General features: G+C 29.7%; 1 protein-coding gene across 9 annotated transcripts; it reads left to right on the top strand.

Moving 5' to 3' along the window:
• The first annotated feature begins 963 nt into the window (after positions 1–963).
• Positions 964–18615, top strand: LOC126899012 (DNA-directed RNA polymerase II subunit RPB7-like). Of its 9 annotated transcripts, none has more exons than XM_050673485.1 (9): positions 964–1102; positions 1187–1296; positions 1633–1843; positions 1957–2022; positions 2085–2156; positions 3711–3744; positions 17188–17311; positions 17722–17903; positions 17967–18615. In XM_050673485.1, the coding sequence occupies exons 1-9, from the start codon at positions 1073–1075 to the stop codon at positions 18050–18052; spliced, it is 915 nt and encodes a 304-aa protein (XP_050529442.1). In that variant the 5' UTR covers positions 964–1072; the 3' UTR covers positions 18053–18615. The 9 variants fall into 9 exon arrangements, 7 of the variants coding, with proteins under 7 accessions (XP_050529442.1, XP_050529440.1, XP_050529443.1 ...); XM_050673483.1 differs by having other exon boundaries at positions 1909–2022; XM_050673486.1 differs by lacking the exon at positions 17188–17311 and having other exon boundaries at positions 1909–2022; positions 17709–17903.
• The last annotated feature ends 1490 nt before the right edge of the window (positions 18616–20105 follow it).

Below are 20105 nucleotides of genomic sequence, written 5' to 3'. Positions count from 1 at the left end.
CCATTCGATAGGAAATTTTATAAGCTTTAATTTGGTGTATAATTATTGCCTGGACTCGTCTCGGAACTTTATCAAAAGTACAAAAAACCGGTCGCACGTCGGAGAATATGTAGTGTTATTACCGCAGATATTGCCCAGCAATTTCTCTGAAACGGGTTACTTGGAAACTCGAGTACCATTTGTGACTAATGCCATTCGATAGGATATTTTATAAGCTTTAATTTGGTGTATAATTATTGCCTGGACTCGTCTCGGAACTTTGTCAAAAGTACAAAAAACCGGTCGCACGTCGGAGAATATGTAGTGTTATTACTGCAGATATGGCCCAGCAATTTCTTTTAAACGAGTTACTTGGAAACTCGAGTACCATTTTTGACTAATGCCATTCAATAGGAAATTTTATAAGCTTTAATTTGGTGTATAATAATTGCCTGGACTCGTCTCGGAACTTTGTCAAAAGTACAAAAAACCGTTCACAGGTCGGAGAATATATGATGTTATTAACGCAAATATTGCCCAGCAATTTCTTTTAAACGGGTTACTTGGAAACTCGAGTACCATTTGTGACTAATGCCATTCGATAGGATATTTTATAAGCTTTAATTTGGTGTATAATTATTGCCTGGACTCGTCTCGGAACTTTGTCAAAAGTACAAAAAACCGTTCACAGGTCGGAGAATATATGATGTTATTAACGCAAATATTGCCCAGCAATTTCTTTTAAACGGGTTACTTGGAAACTCGAGTACCATTTTTGACTGATGCCATATAAAAATTACTATAATTTTTATAAGTTTTTTTTTTGAATATAATTTTTAAAAGAATACCCTTCGGAATTTGTTCGTAACTACTTTATAATAAAACATATATTTTAAATAAGTGGCGCCCTCTAGCGGTGTATTTGAGTTTTATATCTGATAAGGAATTGCTATATAGGAATTGCTAACTTCACAGACATGATTTATCTTTATTTTATCTTATGTCATGATAACATTTTTAATAACAAGCGTGTTATGAATATTACAAAAACGAGAAAAAAACGTTAGAAATTGAATATCTATTTATTTTATAAATGTTGGATAGTTCCTTCATGTTTTTTCATGTAAGTTAAGATCAATGTTTTAAAAAAACATTTACTAAATATATTTAAATAATGGTATCTCAAAATTTGTTGATGTTGCATTAGATTGCATTAGAACATGAGGTGTTATTACACCCAAAATATTTTGGGCCTCAATTAATGGAATCAGTAAAAACAAAGTTATACCGCGAAGTCGAAGGTACCTGCACAGGAAAGTATGATCGTTCTCTTAGAAATTATTTATATATAAAGTTTCAGTTGTAGTAAACTAAGTTATTGTGATATTCTCTATTATATTTGTAAAATTATTAAATCAAATAAATGTTTTATATATTATTTTCAAAATGAATTGTTTTAGCTTGAATAAGTCCTTAAATAAATAATCATAATAACTGATGCTCTTTAAAAAAAAATTGCATGTTTCTTTCATTTTCTTTTACTCTATTTTATTTTCAATATTGGAAAACTAAATATTATTTAAATGTACATAAAATCTTCAAATTGTATTAAATTTATCTAATCATTGACATTTAATTATTTTAATTTTCTAGGTATGGTTTTGTAATTGCTGTAACTCACATTGATAATATTGGCAGTGGACTTATATTACCTGGGCAAGGGCTTGTTGTGTATTCTGTAAAATACAAAGCTATTGTTTTTCGTCCATTCAAAGGTGAAGTTTTAGAAGCTGTTGTTACTCAATTAAACAAAGTCGGAATGTTTGCTGATATAGGTCCTTTATCCTGTTTTATTTCTCATCATGTTAGTAGCAATCAAATTACTAAACAAACTTATTACATAAACAAATTCCTTATAATTATTTACAGTTTAGAAATCTTAAAAAGCATATCAACTTTACTTTCTATATTTTCCAGAGTATTCCAAATGAATTACAGTTTTGTCCTAATACTTCGCCACCATGTTACAAATCTAAAGAAGAAGTATGTGTAATTTTTACTTGTAATTAAAATATTATATTTAATTAAAAATTTTTTATTATTAGAACATAGCTATTCAACCTGAAGATACGATAAGACTAAAAATTGTTGGAACACGTGTTGATGCAACAGGAATTGTAAGATTATTAAAAAAATTAAATGATTATTAAAAAATGCATTTAACTATTTTTAAAATCTTATTGTATAATAAATCATTAAAAAATTAGTAAATACTAAAAAAATTATTTGACGACATAAGATTTTCAAATTTTTTTTTAATGAAAGAACTTGACAACATAATTTTAGAAAAGTTATTTCCGAAGATATGAAATTTTTTTTTAGCACACTATGATCATTTAAAAATTTCTATCAAAAACGTTCATTGCTACCATCGTTTTTCGATTTAAATACTCAAATTTTTACCAGTTTTATTCAGAGACATTCCAAAAATATGCTGAAAATTTCTTGAAATCTGTTAATTATTCACCGAGTCATAAGGTTTTTTTTATAAGTCCATAGGCATATTTCTTAATAAGATATGATTTTGCTTTGCGCATCTCAATATTGTTTAAATTTTATGTTAGTGTGGCTAGTTTTCACTAATAATGCAGCATTTAAAGATTGTTTTTAATGATTATTAAGTTTTCTTTTGTCTATCTGTTAGGAATAATAATTAGTAAATTATTATGAAGTATGATTGTGAATACCCATAGATATTTTGTTGTCATATTATTTATTTAATAATTATTTAATTTACAAGTGGGAATAATTTTCTGATTAACGGTTTTTGGAGTTATACTTTGTTTACATAACACAAATCATACCTGGCGTAGCCGAGTACTCCTACCAAAATCAGTGGCCTATCTTTAAGAATAACCCAAAGCACATTAGACTTGCAGGGCACTAGGTCTGGAGCAGAGCCCTAGCTAGGTGAAGCCTAGTAAAAAAATATTAGATTAAACAAGAATGTTAATAATACTAATTACTTTTCTAACATATATCAGGATAATAATGAAAGATTTCTGAGCTATGTGTACAAAAATAAATTTGTAATAATTTTTTTACGATTATTCAAAATATTTTTTACTTTAAAAACTATTAGAACAATAATTTTGTGGATAGGGGATAAGAATACTTCCACGGCCCCTCTGTCAGTTATAATAGGCGACTAATGAGGTTGCGTCTGGTTGATAGCCAGCATATATTTTTGTCAAAAAGTATGAGTATTAGAATAATAATTGAATTTTCTTTTTTTTTAAATAGTAATCAAAGTATTATGTTGATACACTTTTTTTACCTAATAACCTAAAATATGTCTTATTTTCCTATACATTTAAGTCTAATTGATACTAAACAACATCAATAATTATAAATATATAACTGATAAAGATTTTAATAAAACAATGAAATATTACTAGTAAGATTTCACACTTTATTTTTAATTATTTTACTGAATATTGGTAACTAAGTAGCTAAATAAAATTTCTTATAAATCTTATTTGAGTCATCCAATTTTAATAAGATATATTATTTCCAAAACGTTTTTTATTTTTTAGTTAGTTAAAAGCTAATTTGTCAAGAAAGAGAAAAATAAAAAATAAAGTGTTTTAACATACACTCTTTAAATAACTTAAATAGTAGTTACAGTTTAGTATTTTCTTTTTTAAATACATTAATTTTTTTTTTTTTAGTTTGCCATTGGAACATTAATGGATGATTACTTAGGTTAGTATATATACAATTAAAATATGAAGAATATTTGGGGAAATGGTAATAGTCCATTTCTATTATTTTTTTATAAGAACAAAAATAGAGGTATAAATTCCAATCTTAAATATTGAAAATTATAATATTTTTCATAAAATGAATTTCATTACTTGATACCTGTGACATTAGGCGAGTAGTGATAGGAGAGGTGAAAAGTTTTAGGTATTTAAGATCAGTTGTGCAAAACAGCAATAGTATTGATGAGGATGTAAGACACAGGAACAAGTGTAGGTGGTTGAAGTGAAGAGAAGTGTCTGGTGTGTTATGTGATAAAAGAATCATAAGTTCTATAAGACTGTAATGAGACCAGCTATGATGTGTGGTTCAGTGTTGGGTGGTTGACAAGAAAGTAGAGCAAATAATGAGTGTAGCAGAGATGAGAATACTTAAACAGATGAGTGGAATGACTAGAGAAGATAAGATAAGGAACAAGCATATAACAGGGAGTATAGTTGTAGCATCAATCGTTGATAAGATGAGAGAAAATAGACTTAGATGGTTTGGTCATGTTATGAGGAGAGAAGAATCGGAAGCTGTAAGAACAGTTATAGAAATGAATGTTGAAGGAAGAAGAGGTAGAGGAAGACCAAAAAAGAGATGGAGGGATGTAATTGAATGCGATATGAGGACGGCTGATGTGATCGTAGATGATGTTAGGTATTGTGTCAAGTGAAAGTTTAGGATAAGTATCCTTAACCCCGAAGTAGTTGGGATTAAGGCAAGGAAAAAGAAGAAGATACTAATTTTTATAGACTATCAAATCAGACCATAATATCAAAATCGAAAAAAATGAATTATTACTGATTATCCCCTGTACCTTTATAAATATGAAAACTGCAAAATTATTTTAAATATTTATTGTACTTCATCTTACTGTAATAAAAATTGCCTCTTGGGAAAATAATTGATTTTCCCATCCTTTTTTCCTCATAAATTTTGAAATCATAATGTGATAAATGAATAAAAAAGTTATTTGCATCAACCCTATTCCATCAGTGAAAATTTTCATTTCTTTTCTGGGTCACCCCTTATTCACAGGGCTCAATATATTATCTATATTTTTATTAATTAAAAAAAATTTTTAATTTTCAAATTAAAATTATAAAAATTTAATGCAATTGTATGTACAAAGAAAAATCTAAATAATCAATTTTAATTTGAGAAAACTATTTTTTAGTTAATTAAATAATGATATATGTAAAATAACTTTGCTTTTGTATAATTTTACTAACATTATGTGTAGATTCTAACAGTTTAATAGTTAGCTCATTTAGTTTAGTCATTATAGTTTCAAATAGTTATTTTTTTCAGGTTTAATTAATTAAAAGGATATTCAGAATATGATTCTAAAAAAAAAATGTTGTGTGAATACATTTTATGTGATATATATATATTTATTAATGTAATGTAATGTATAAAGTTATTGTAAATATTATTTTGTACTATTCTAAAAATAAAGATTGGTACTGAAATTTTACATGCATAGTAAGAACTGACAAAGCCATCTGTAAAGTTATTTTCATATTAGTTTTTCTTATTTATATGATAAAAATCGAAAGCTTTTAAAAAAATTTTCTAGTAATTTTTGTTGAAAAAAATGTTAGTCGTGTACTAAAATTATTTTGCGACTGTCAGTAAGCAATAAATTGTCAAGTTAAATGAGTACAACTGTCTAATTAATTGTATTAAAGAAACCTAGTAAATATTTACTTAAAAACAAATGAATCATTTACTTTAAAAACTACAATAAAAAAATGAAACTCTTAGAAAACAGTAAAAAAAAAAAAGATTTAAACTATTAATAATGGACACAATTTAACCTAAAGGTGACGCATTTGGATATTCTAAGCATATATAATTTATATAATATGTGATTTATTTGTAGTATATAAAAACAACACTAGTTACTTTAGGCTCACATTTTTTATTAGGCTTCGTGTTTATCTTTGTTATACACATGATCAATCAGAATTTTTTAAACATTTTCATTTTTGGATTTCATTAAAATTTTCAAAAATTATACGTCCGTTCATAAAAAACACTGCACTTGATAACTCATTTTTCAAAAATTTGTAACTTACGTCATTATACAGATAAAAGGTTAAAATAGATTATCATGTTGATATTATTTTCACATATTCAATACATTAAAACTTGGAAAATAATGTTATATTAATGAAAATAATGTTAAATAATATTTTATTTTTAAGTTTAAAAAATCAAAAGTATTTTTTCAATAATAAGCAATTTAACTGCAAAGTGTTGATAATAATTTTTTTATCTATATAATCAATTACATTAAAGAATTCATTATTTTTTTTTTAACATTTTACGATTAACAACCTTGCGCCTGTTCAAAAGATAGAAACAAATACTCCTTCATTCAAAAGTGTATGATAAATTTAACATTTGATTATTAATATTTAATTACAAATCTACTTTTAATTTAGCCTCTTATGAATTATGTACAAGCGTTTTCTACTAGATGCTATCGTTCCACTTATTGTTTTACTTAGTAAGCGAAACAAACATCCCTCCATCAAATATTTAAGTTTTATTCACATTCACAAGTACTTCATAGAATTTTTCTAATGATTTATCATCAAAAATTTATATGACATAAAAAAATTTTACTTATTCAAAAATATATTATAGTACGTTTGATATAATGACAAAATATAACTATTGGACTTCTATACATTTTTTAGACTTGGGCGAAATTCTACTATATTGTCAAAAAGTAAATGTTCATATTATCTAGGCGGTAATACCACGTATAAGTCATTGTAGTAAGCTGAAGGTTAAAAAAGTAATTCATCTTATAACTCCGAACTTGCCTAAGCGAGTAATATTTAACAGTATTTTCGTATTACTAATGGTGTTATTGCGACTAAAAGCGCCACCTTGTCGCGTTGATCTGAAGGTAACACCACTGGGGCGCAAGTCACCCGTTCAACACCTACCAAATTCCACCTACCGAGTCGTTCTTGGTAGCCTTTCGGTGTCCGCGAATGCATGTTGTTCGTTACAATGAACAATCACCAGAACAGTGCGTATAATAGACGATCAAAATGAACAGCATTGGCTACAAATCGTCGGCCGGCGGCAACGCTTTCGTAGTTCTCACAATGGAACCGATTCCACGTGGTCTTCCTCCAACAGTACCGCTGTCGCCACCGCCACCACCACCACCACCACCTGTAAATTTTGATGTGTATAAGACTCGACCGCGGAAACCAACTCGTAAAGAACGCACAGCTTTCGTCATCTTGCCGGAACCACCACCAACACCGTCGTCCGGTGCACAAGCGACAGAAAATGATGTCACACCATGTAGTGGACGAGTTAGCCCGTTCCGAGCGTACGGTTTCAAAACTCCAGAGGGAGGCCGCTCACGTGCTAGTAGTCCTCGGCCACTGAGACGCCAAGCGTCCGACACTCAAATCTCGCAGAAAAATAAAAAAACCATCCCTGATGCTCCGTCTTTAACAGACACTTCTAAACGGTTATCAGTGTCTACTAAAGACCTTACCACTTCGTCGCGAGCCGCCACTATTCCTACTGCAACGTCGACGCCTAAACTTGTGAAAAAACCTGTGCCGCTGTCTCGTAAACCCCCGGCGTCTCCGTCCCGCTCTAAGGCACCTCAGTTTTCACCAAAATCGCCGTTACCACCTCGATCTGATTCGCCATCGCATAAATCTAGAGTGCGACCGAATAAACCTCCAGTGCCACTCAAGTCTACATCGGTGTCGAAATCTCCAGCAAAACGCAATGAACATTTGGCTACCGGAATGCCCATTAAATCACCGACTAAACCAAAATCACAAGTGCAAGCTGTTACAACCAACGTTGCTCAAAAGCGCTCGTCTCCTGTGAAATCGCCGCGCCCCATTAAAAAATTGGCACCGGCATCAGTGCGCCCCGAAGTTACTAAGCCGACTGTGAAATCCGATCAACCGATTCCGTCCGTCAAGTCTGATCTTCCGATTGCAATACCGTCAACCACCGTCAGTACAACGCCAATAGACACAAACGCAAATGCGGTCTTGTCCGAAACAATCACTCGAACGGCAGTTATACCGGTCACGGCTACTCCAATGTCGGCAGCTGCAATCACTCGATCCATCGCTGTAACTAATTCTGAACAGGCAGTTACAACGACCGCCACAGCGACCGACGCTCCTCTATCGCCGTTGACCACCGCCGGAACTTTACCGGCACACACCTCAACCACCATTACCATCTCCGACCAACGATCTTCTGTCATGCGACCGGCTGGGAGTTTTTCATTGACGACGACTGCGACTTGGACATCTACTACTTCTACCATTACGACCACAGCGACCACTATCACAGCTCCATCAAAACCTAAGCCAACTGACAAGCCGCCAGCCTCAGAAACAACAATCACTCCTTCACTTTCCTATGTTATGCGCGGAATTAAAATGAACCCGGAAGCTTTAAATCAGAGTGGTGCCGGCCAAAATGCTACAACGGCAACACTGATGGGCGTAACGGCGGCCTTACGCAAGACGTCAACTACCAACGGCCATAAATCTGTTGCTTGGGCAAGGTAATTCGAAATCATTAAAAAATATAAAAACAACATTAATAATATTGTTTAAATAAATAGGGTAAGTTAACGGATGGGGAAAGATTACGGATTCGGTATTTCTTAAAACCAATCACACGTACAGGAGCAGACTGGCAAAAGAGGGCACGGAATGCTACTCAATTTTAGGGGCGAACAATAAAAAATATGTTAGCTTACAATTATAAATCTATACCTATATTAGAGAATTTTAATTAATATTTAGGGGGACAAATATATATTGGGACAAGAGATCCTGCAGCATCCCACCATCTTAGTCAGTCTGCGCCTGTAAAAATACTTAGCAACACATTCTAGTTAGCGCAAAAGCCCTTTTACTCATTAGTATCAACACATCTGCGCGCACGTTCATTATAAGTGTGATAATAATTATTATATTTAGTGTATTTCATGTAATTTTTCAACATAAAAACTAGGTATTAGCGCTCAAAGGTAATTTTTTAACTATCTCTCTTGAATATTCCGAGAGTACTACTTAATACAAATAAATTTATTGAAAAACCATTTCTTTTACAATAGTTTTTCGAAATCTTATCCCACTTTACTATAATAAATAATATATTCAAAGTTATATTTTTTCAATCAAACGGTCATAAAGATTAATTGGGAAACCGTAATTGGGAAAGGTTAAGGGCAATGATAATTACATAGTGAGGACACAATTTGTTTTTCGTTTAACGAGGGCTGTGAACATTTTTCTTATGTATACACTCCCCAAGAACAATACTCTAATTACGCTACTATTAAGTTCACGTGACTTATAAATAATAATATTACACAACAAAAAAATAATTTTTTTTTGAGTTAGTAATTTAATATTTATTTTCGATTTCCATCAGTCCATAAAAATTTAATAATTGCATAGGCAATTCATTCCGTATAATGATATATGTTTTTATAAGTCACATAATCACTTGGACCACTTCAGTATTAATATGAGAGATATTAAACGGTTAAATATTTTGTGATAAAATGTTTAATTTGTTGGAAAATTAAATACTATAAAAGAAATTAAGCACTTTTTCATTTTTTATACAATACATTTATTTATTTTAAAACAATTATATAAATAGTTATTATTTAAAATGGTCAACCCCAAGTAGTTGGGATTAAGGCGAGGAAAAAGAAGAAGTTATTATTTAAAAATATAAAACAACAAATTCATCTATTAGTGGTTAGCGATGTGTTTTTGACCTCAATATTGTTTTAACAATAAAATAAAACACGCAGAACGTCTAAAAAATTGGAAAGAAGAATTTTTAAATGAAGTTTTTTTAACCTTTATTGATATTATATATTTTAGACATTTTTTATAAATTATACTTTTATGACTTTGAAAAAAAAAAAAGATTGCCGGGTGTTAAAATTCTGATGATCCCGTACACAGAAAAAAATGATTTTTTGTATGGTAAACGGTTAAAAATTGTATAGTTAGGAGAACCATAAAATAGTAAAGCTTACCATCTTAGTTGGTAATTCTACCAAGTGCGTTTAGTTAGAATAACTGAATCAATTTGGTTGGGAATTACGATAGTATTTACCGACGTGTTCAGTTAAAGCAACTGCACAATATAGTTCATATAGGCCATAATATAGTGGTTAATAATGAATCTATAATTCAACTGAATTATAGATTTAAAAAAACATTATAATTCTGAAACCATTGGTTTTATAATTATAAACTTTTCCAACCGTAAAAATGGCGTTAAGCGATAGTTATTATGATTTATCAAATTTAAGCTGTGATAAAGTTGCGCTTTTCGGTTGTGACGGAGATGTTTTAAGATGTCAAGTGGTTGTACCTCGCGAAAAAGCTTTCGAGGTTGGGTTGGATTGTTCGGTTCTTTTGTTGTCTGGACCGCTGAGAATTCATCGATGGTTATTTTGCGCTAAAAGTTTACAGACAAAGACACAGTCGTACCGAATATTGACGATTTTACATTTATTATTATAATAGCTCTGAGAAAAGATGTTTTATATTTTCGTTTTGAAATCAATGAATAATCATTTTCATTCGAGTTTTTAACTAAATACTAATTATAATATAATGGACTACTGAACTAGAGATAAATTAAATAAAATTAAAACTATATTAAAAATATTATTAATTTAAAAACTAAAAAATATTAAGCTCAAAAGCCATAAAAAATTACTGAAAAGTCGCGGATACGCGGAAACAACGTAACCATTTGATCAATTTTTATTATATTAAGAGATAAATTGATATTATTGCATCTACCATTGTTGATAAAATTTTTTGAAGGTTGGAGAAATCTATATTATTTAAATTTGAGTCTATCCCGTAAATTTTAATTTAGATAAATAAACAATAGTTCTTTGATTTAAGTATGATTTAAAAAAGAACTATTTTATAAAATCAAATGTTTCATTTTTCGTATATATATTAACGTGATATTAGTAATAATAATTTATATTTCAGCGAACTGAAGTAGATTGATATCATTTTTTTAAAATTAATACTTAAAATGATTTTTAAACAATTAAAGCTAGTTTTTCTTAATCATAGTCCCATAATTATGAGTAATTACTGTACATTTTTTTTAAATAGAATACTATAAAATATTTAAGACGGATCTGTGTTGGCAATATGTTTATAATAATTTTTGTGAAATATTTATGTATTTTTATTAAATTTTATGTTATAATTTCACTATTTATAATGATTTTTTTACTACAATTAATCAAATAGTTGATATTTTCAAAATCTAATTTTATCACATCATTCTACAACAAAAAATACACGTAATTTTTTTTATTTTTACTAAAATAACAATGTATAGATATATTAAAATTAAAAAAGTAACCATTATTAGATCTTATTTTACTTATTAAGTTTTTATTCTTATTTATAGTGTTTACGTCAATTAAATGAGACGCAATAAACAATATTATAGTACTTTTAAAATCCTCATAATATTTTCTATCGATTGAATAAATAATAAAAAAAATTCAGCTTTACCTTTGTTTAAAATTATATAAAATACTCAACTTTAAAGGCTGAGTTTCGGGATGGGATAACCATATAAACGGTTATTTATATAAACCATACTTTTTTCAGTGTATAATTTATATGGCTTTTTGTTATCAATTCCACATTAATTATAATAGAAAAACGTAACAAAATAGTTTTTCATTACCTATCATGAATTTTCGCTATATTTTAGATACAAATATTTGCATTTTATTTAGCAGCTACATACAAGGTAAGAAGACGGTGGGAATCCTCATATACCTCTCCGCTTATACAACCCTGAACCTAATAAAGAAGCGCGTGCGTGTACAACGTCGGAAGATAATTTATTATAAAATGTTATTATATTTAAATAATGTGTAGTGCTTGACCGGTACATATTTCGGGCGTTTTTAGGGTTTTTTGAAGAGAAAAAGAGAGGTCGCTCCATACGTATGTTGTTCTGTATTACACTTTGAGTCACGCCATTCTCATGAATGAACTCAATCGTGCGACTTATGTATACAGTAACTTTTTGTAAGTGTACACGGGTATTTTAATTGGGTCACCGCGGTATAATGTATTCTTCGACAACGACGGCGGTGGTAGTGTTTTCTTGTGTTTATGAACTCGGACCATGCCATCATACTTAAACATTATATATACTGCCATTGCTCGCGTGAGTGTCAGTCCTCGCCCTCTGTACACACGAGCTGTTTCCACACACCTTTAAACATTTCTCGCGACCAAAGCCCAACTGACCGGTACCCGAAAATAAAAGTCGTTCAATAAATTACCATAAAAGCCGACCTCGGATACAAAAAAAACCGTCAACCGTGACTACACATAACATAAATGCTTGGCGATGTTTACTATTACATTAAAGAACTTTAACATTAGAGAATAAATGGGCCACGCGAGAAACACAAATATAATTACAATAGTTTGGTTTGTTTCGAAAGTTAACCTACACATGTGTTCTGAGTGACGTTTCTTGTTTATACACGAACTATATTTTGCACAATTGCTAAAAAAATATTAAACCCAATATGAAAAAACTAACAGTATAAAAAATGGCAATACAAAAGGTTTTTATTTGCAAAACGCAATTCGCTACCGCAAGAACTTCTTCTGTGGAGCCTGAAATAATTGTATTAATTTGAAATAAATATTCCCAGATGTATCTATATCTGTTTCTTTATATCGGTTATAGTTTCTAAAAATATCTGTTGTCTATTACCTTTATACTTGTTCACAATTGATAATGTATTTTTACAACAGGAGTCATTTGTGTGTTTTCGCTCATTAATTAAAAAACAAAACTCATTTGGTTTTATAAAAATTTTGGAATCTTCTATTTTATACCATTCTCTCTTGCTTGCTATAAGACCTACGCTGTCAAACTGGGTTTTAACAGTTAATACAGTAAATAACTGTAAATATATCAATGAAAACCATTATTAAATTTATTTATTAAAGATTTGTATAAAAAAAATACTAATTTCCATATTCGTTCGAAGGGTGAAGCGGTAACGGAGTAATGCTACCCTTGACTTTTTATTTGGTTAATTTTCATAATTGTTGTGTATTGTACAGTTCCGCAAATTGAAGTTTTTTTAATTAAAAGATAAAAACTTTTATTTTTATTAAATTATATTATAAATACTAGAATTAAGATTATTAGTTTTTTTTATAGATTAATGACATAAAGGTTTGGTTTTTGTTTTTAAATTTAAACTTTTAAATAATATATAAAATTACCAAAAAATCTTTTATTTATAATATTTTTTTTGCGAAACTCATAAACACCTATTGGAATAATATTTTTGAGGATTCTAATTACATTTTCTCTCTACCCTAAAAATAATTAAACATTTAAATGACAACGTATATCATTTTTATTTTTTTGTGGAACTATGTCGTTATCTGAAGTAGCTAAGTTCTTTTTTGTTGCCGCTATTGCGAAGTCTCCAAAAAAGCGTGGTTAACTGGCCAAATGCCCGTTCACTCCCTTTAACACTGGGTTTGTTGAACGGACAGTGAAACCAAATATTTAAACAAATTCCCTCCTATGAAAAATTTCTGCGGTCGCCTTTGCTAATTCCTATTACATTTTGCTATATTTCATTTACGTATATTAAAACACAAACAGCTTTAACTACATACATGTAGACAAAATGTCAATGTTATAGTACTCCATCTTTTCTATGTATCGTCCACAAATATTTATTATAAATTTATAACAATTAAAATTACATTTAAAAATATTTAAACGATTAGGTCGAAATCATTATCACTAAATAAATAATAAAAAATCAATTTCTTTTAAAGGCTTAAATTTTTTTTAGGTAAAACTGATATGATTATTATTATTCTAAAGAAACTTAACTGCGCGATGGCAGAATCGGTTGAGGTACCATCGTTACTTGAAATATTTTAGACCCTATCGATACTTGCCCGACGGGCGACAGAAGATTTTGTGAATTACTTGTACTGGCGCTGCACGCAATAGGATAGAGTCACATAGAACCAGCTAGCACGCAAATAAGTATATTATGTATTTCGTCCCTTTAATTTTTATCCATTACTTAATAACTCAAAAAAAGTCGGGCGTTATCACGACTAGCCATCGACTTCGGGCGCAGTAACAAGGGCGAACTCGGTATGATTAACGAACAAACCCGGTAATTATATAGTATAAAAATATTTAAGAATATATTTTAGTTTTGACAGAGCATATTCCCCTAGAAATTAATAAAAAACTACATTGCGAAAACATATACCTGAAACAAGGTTGTTATAAAAATACAGTATGGAAGCCGTACGCCATGTCAAAGGAGTATTATTGTTATTGTTTGCACGGTATTTTTTAGTAGTTTCAAAAGCCTCTAAAGAACAGAGTGTTGTTTTCTTCGTAAGTTTTTTGCTTCGTCTAATGAATTATTCGTGATGTTAATTTTTACGTGATATGCTCATCACTAACTTATCTCATAACTAATAAAAACTTTTAGATTATCATCGTAAGGTGTTTTGTTTAACTTTATTAATCACATTTTTTGAGTAATATAATTAAAGTTACTCCGATACCTATGTATCATCAACTATTACAAGTGATCTATAGTAACTACCCTTAAGTTAGGATATTACAAGTAGATTAATCAAACCGTTTTCATGTAAAAAATAAAAATTTCTAAGTAATCGTTTGAGTCTTAATGGATATTTTATTTTACAGGCAATCGGATAAAATAATCGAGCCAGAACCGAAAGTAAAACCATCGTGCTGCGGTCGGTTTGTGCGTAAATTTTGCTGCGTTTTCAAGTGTTGTCCGACCTGTGAGTGTGGCAGAAAATGTTGTGGGTCAGTTGAAAGATGTGCGTCCGTATGGAAAAGACGACCTCGGTTTTGCTGGGGATCGAGTAAGTCGGCTATCAACGATAGGAGATGCTCTAGTTGTTGGCCTTGTCGCTATTTCCAACGCCTTTTCTGTTGCTACAAGAAACCGCCTTCCAAAGACTGCGAACAAGGAGTCAATGATGACACTTCCGAGGATTTAGCAACTCCTTCTACGTTTGTTGAAAAATTGAAGTTATGTTTATCTACACTTTGTTGTTGCTGCTGTTGTTGCTATTCTTCTTCCTCTATTAGCAACAAACCATCTACACAGTCCTGGTTCCGACGGTGCTGTTGCTACTATCGACACCAAGGCGATACTCCCATTAGATCGGGTTATCGAAGAAGGAAAAGTTTATTCAGCTGTTCAGTAAGTCAAGAAATTTCGATACACAGATTTTCAATGTTGTGCAAAGGTTCATACGAGTTGTTGAGTTTTAAAAGGAAGTAAACGGACGAGAAATATTAGATCTTTAATGTTAGAATTAAAAAGTACATAGTGAATTATTTATCATAATCCATTCAATCATTTTCCAAGTAAAACTAATGTTAAAGAAATTCTTTAGGCTATATTCAGTTTCATCTATTTCTAGATTATCGAGTATTATTTATCAAGAACCTTCCATTACATCTGTAACTTATCAACTTGATTTTTATTAAAGGTACCACACATATTTAATTAAAAAAATAACTGGTCAGTCACATTTCTTAGATCATCATTTTAGAATTCAAGCTGAAGAAAGAGTTCGTCTCAGAAATTCTTGATGATAAAAATATTCATAACCTGCACTTTATCGCAGTTAAATTTAAGATACAAACTATGTATTTATTAATACTTTATCTTAAAATGTTAACAATTTCCAAGATACTAGTTTACAAATGGTAGTTTGGGAAAATGCCAGTCGCAAAATAATACCGATTACCCAATTTTTTTTTAACTAAGCCACTTAGTAAGACACTCATTGCATAGTAAGATTATTATTTATTTAATTATAATGACTAGTGACAGTATAATAAAATTTTCCCGTCAAAAAAACGTTTTCATTTTTTCTTAAACGATCACTCTAATATTTCGCGATTTTTCTCATACTTCTTTATGACAATTTTTATGACATTACTTTCCTAAATATGTATAATTAGTTCTTAATTTTGCAAATCGATTATTATGTCAAAAATAATTAAATTAAAGTCAAATGATTCTACTTAATGGAATAATTTAATTATTTTCAACTGGCAAAGAAGTAATCTAGTCAATATTAAGGAGTTATGGACATAATACATTATGATTTTAAATTTATCTTATAAAATAAATTGTAATAAATTGATCTTATAATATTAAAATAATATAATCAACATATTGATGTTTTATTTTCAAGTGATTCCAAAATATTTAAACAAAATAATGATGAATTATATATAGGTTACTCCAGTTCTCTAAATTAAACAAATGTTAATACAATTATTAATCAATTTATTTAATTGATGAGGTACTAAAAGAGATACATCAGTTTTTAGAAACAATAGAAACTATTTTCTTTACTTAATGAACATGCTATGTACAATTAAAAATAACTCAAAAATAAATTTCCAATTATTTTTCAATTGAACGTAATTAAGAAATTATGATACACAGATCATCTTGTATAGTCTTCACAAAAAGCTAAGGATAAACCATTGATCCACATACATATTCATTTTTGTATACAACCCTAATTCTTAAGGTCTAAACTCATAAAAATTCTTTAGTATTTACACATAAATAGTTATAAACTTTGAAGTATGTCATTAAATTTTTCATTAAAAATTTATTTAATAATAAAATTATGTAATACAAAAGATATAAATATTATACTTATATAACTAGCTTATAAAATAGAATATTAATGTAATTAAATAAATAACTGATCAATAACAACTTGTGGATGAGTAATCAGTAGTTATTAAAAATTTTAAGTATTGACTGATGATGAGGCGCTGGTGTTGCTATTTTTATCACTAGACATTATTAGATCTCACTCCTTCTTCAACTTAGATATAAAAATATTACTAACTTCTAAAATATTGATCCAAAGTTGTTATCGACTATACATTTTCATAATTACATTATATACTTTATAAGCTTGTTAAATATATATGCTGTACTTAAAAAAAATATAGTTGACAATACTATAAACATACGCACATAAACGATATTTTTTAACTAGAATTACAAATGTAACCAAAAAAACCCTAAAAAAATTACAAAATATATTACTTTATGAGAAAGTGAGTGGTCAGTGTTAAAGAATCGTCCTGTAATTATGATAAACTAACTCTTGGGCTAAACGCTTAAAACACCACAAATAAACCAAAATACTTATTTTTCTTTGTGATATATATTTTTTGAAATGTAAATTTATTTAAATATTTGTAATTTTTAATTAGAATATACCAAAATTGGACCCGGCTTTTGTAGATCATTCGTCAGTAATGAGAGGTGCCATACCAGTGCTTCCTTTAGTGATGGCTTGGATATGTTTGGTATTAAACGTTATTTTACCAGGAGCTGGTTTGTAATATTTAAAATGGATTTATACTCTATAGTTCATTCATTAAACTCATTGATGAATAAAAAGTTTATTAAAATACCAACAATTTATTCACTTTAAATTATATAAATACTTATCAAATTGGAAAATCAGTTAAAAAGACTATAACACTAATCTTATACTTTAGTTCTCCTAAACGTTTAAATTTGAGTTTAATTATGAGTTAATCATAATTATTATTATCAGTATTTTATTACTATTCAAAAATTCATATAACTATATTCATATAGCTTTTCTTTTTTTATTATTCAATTCCTTATCATAAGATTTTCAGGGTATTTTTATCAATAGGAGAGGAATATATATTTATTGATGTGTAATTAATGATTTAAACAATTTTTATTTAATTTACTTTAGGAACTTTTTTCAGTGGAGTATTTTGTCTGTGTACGGGGAAACCGCGATTTTCCATTAATGACACACTTCAATCAAGGATGGGCGCGTTTCTTGTTAACGCTATCGTAGCATTCTCTCAGTTATTTACAATTTTGTTCTGCTTGGTCGGCTGGGGATGGAGTATTTGGTGGGGCGTGATAATGATTAAAATGGCCAGTAAGTTCTAACAAGCAATAAAGAAATAGTGCACGTGATATATTAAAAAATTGATTTTTCCAGAAAAATACCAAAAAGTAAAAATCACAGAACAGTCTGATCCAGTTACACCAACTTCGGTAGATCACAATCACATGGATATGATCTAAATAAATAAATCGTAGTAAGAAAAAAAAAACTAAAGGCATTTATTTTTCAATTTATCTTTTATACTACATGTTTTATTAAATTTGTTACTTAAAAAATGTGTAATTTATTCTTATAATTATTAAATGTTTATCTATAATAATAATACCAATAGATAATAAATAATTATTATCTATAATATGACACGGCCACGGCGTTGTCACACGTTGACACCCCGCGGTCGTGTCAGCTCCTTCTCAGCCACCGCTTAACTGTAAACCGGACCGTCACACACACGCGTTATCGTCGTGGTGTAAAGTCCATCAAATGCCTAGCGTCGGATACCCCGCCGCAATAATACGTCGAGTCAGTCATCTTCGTGACACCTAACACTTTGGTTGCATCGTCCGCGAACTCAACTCAATCGCCACCGCAAATTCGGTCATCTGTGTTTATTGTGTCGACGGATTTTTAGTATTGTTATCATTGTTACTTTTGGTTCGCACTCGATTTTTTTTGTTTTTCGGTGTTACAATTCTTGTTTTTTTTTTCTTAATAAACGGCTCGACGCCCCTTAGAAAAACTAGTTAGCTTCATTTATTTTTGGTTTATCACCACCTCCTATCAAATAATAATACCAATATCTATTGACATATTTACTTAATGCTGATACTATAATAATTTACAAAAAGAAGTCCAAATTTTGACTAACATATAATTCAACATATTTTACTAAGTGTATTTTATTTTAATTTATAAAAGTATTCCTAAATACTTCAATTTTTACTGATATTAATAAGAAGATTACTACTATTACATGATGTTAATATTTCGCTGTAGATATTTAAAAAAATGGTTTAGTTTAGCAAGTAGTTTTTGTTTATCAACGTAAATTAACTAATCTAGACAGTGGCGAAGAGATGTGTCGTTCGCGAACGAACGAATCGCATTGAACGGGTCAAAATAGTGAACGAAATGATTCAGATCGCCGAACCGTAGTGATCCGGATCCCCCAAAAACTAATTTTTTCCCGTATAAATCACACTGAACCGATTTGATCGCTTACCAAATATCAATGATAACATGATAACATATTCATATGTCATTTGTTTATACGACACATCCCTAATCCGAATCGCAAATCATACATGCGACTCGTGAATCGAAAACTGCAAAAGAATCAAAACTGTACTGAATGTTCCATTCAATTGACTCAAAATATCTTTTAAATCTCGAACGGGTCTTCTAGTTGACCTAATTCGAATGAATCGGATCACTTAGGTGAACCATAATTCCCATCTCTACAGTGGCGTACATAGAGATAAGGTTCTAGGTTTCTACTGTCTCCTCTAATTAGTTCAGCTATATATTGGGGGAGGGGCAAAAACCCTACAGGTCTATTATAAACTGTTGATATTATTAAACAACACACTGGGTACAGTAATATTATTTAAGATAACAGTTTAATGTATTTTTACTTATGTTAGTATAGTACAAGGTCAAAGGGACACATTCCTTTTACGATTATGTTGTTTTACTCAATGCAGCCTATTGTATACATGTTTACAGTTTAGTCGTAGTTTCACCGTCTATCGAGTAAAGTGACCCGTTGCCGTTGTACATCTCTTATATTATATGTTTTGACATTTTATATTAAATACTATTATATTACGAATAATTTCTAAATCTTTTAATTACATAACCTATTCCATTCAACAGGTTATGGGCCCAGTACCCAGTACTTAATATTTAGATTTTTTTATTTGTAATATAATTAATCGTGAAATTTAAAAGTGCGTTCGCGTAGTAAGTGCGTCGATCGTGTTAAATATTATTGTAATTTTTTATTGTGTGCAGACAGTGTACAGGAAATTCGTTATCATGGAAAACGAATCTATAAAAATTAACAAACTAAACGGCAGTGAAAATTGGGCAAAATGGAAATTTCAAATGACGGTAATATTAAAATCATATGATGTGTTGTTCTCTGTAATAGATGGAAGTTATGAATATCCAATTCAAATTATAAAACATGATACAGAAACAGACACAGAGGCACAATTGCGTTTAGAACAA

Source organism: Daktulosphaira vitifoliae, unplaced genomic scaffold (genome assembly GCF_025091365.1).
Source record: "Daktulosphaira vitifoliae isolate Bord-2020 unplaced genomic scaffold, ASM2509136v1 Scaffold_2, whole genome shotgun sequence".
In the NCBI taxonomy this organism is placed as follows: domain Eukaryota; kingdom Metazoa; phylum Arthropoda; class Insecta; order Hemiptera; family Phylloxeridae; genus Daktulosphaira; species Daktulosphaira vitifoliae.
The sequence above is the reverse complement of the archived record's forward strand: the minus strand, read 5'-3'. Positions and strand labels throughout refer to the sequence as shown.

What these genes read in the sequence shown, in the direction of transcription:
- LOC126899012 (XM_050673481.1), top strand. Translation starts at nt 6,858, where the DNA reads ATGAACAGCATTGGCTACAAATCGTCGGCCGGCGGCAACGCTTTCGTA. An exon ending in AAAGTTTATTCAGCTGTTCA is followed by an intron (nt 15,134 to 17,187) that starts GTAAGTCAAGAA and finishes ATTTTTAATTAG; the next exon opens with AATATACCAAAATTGGACCC. An exon ending in GATAATGATTAAAATGGCCA is followed by an intron (nt 17,904 to 17,966) that starts GTAAGTTCTAAC and finishes TGATTTTTCCAG; the next exon opens with AAAAATACCAAAAAGTAAAA.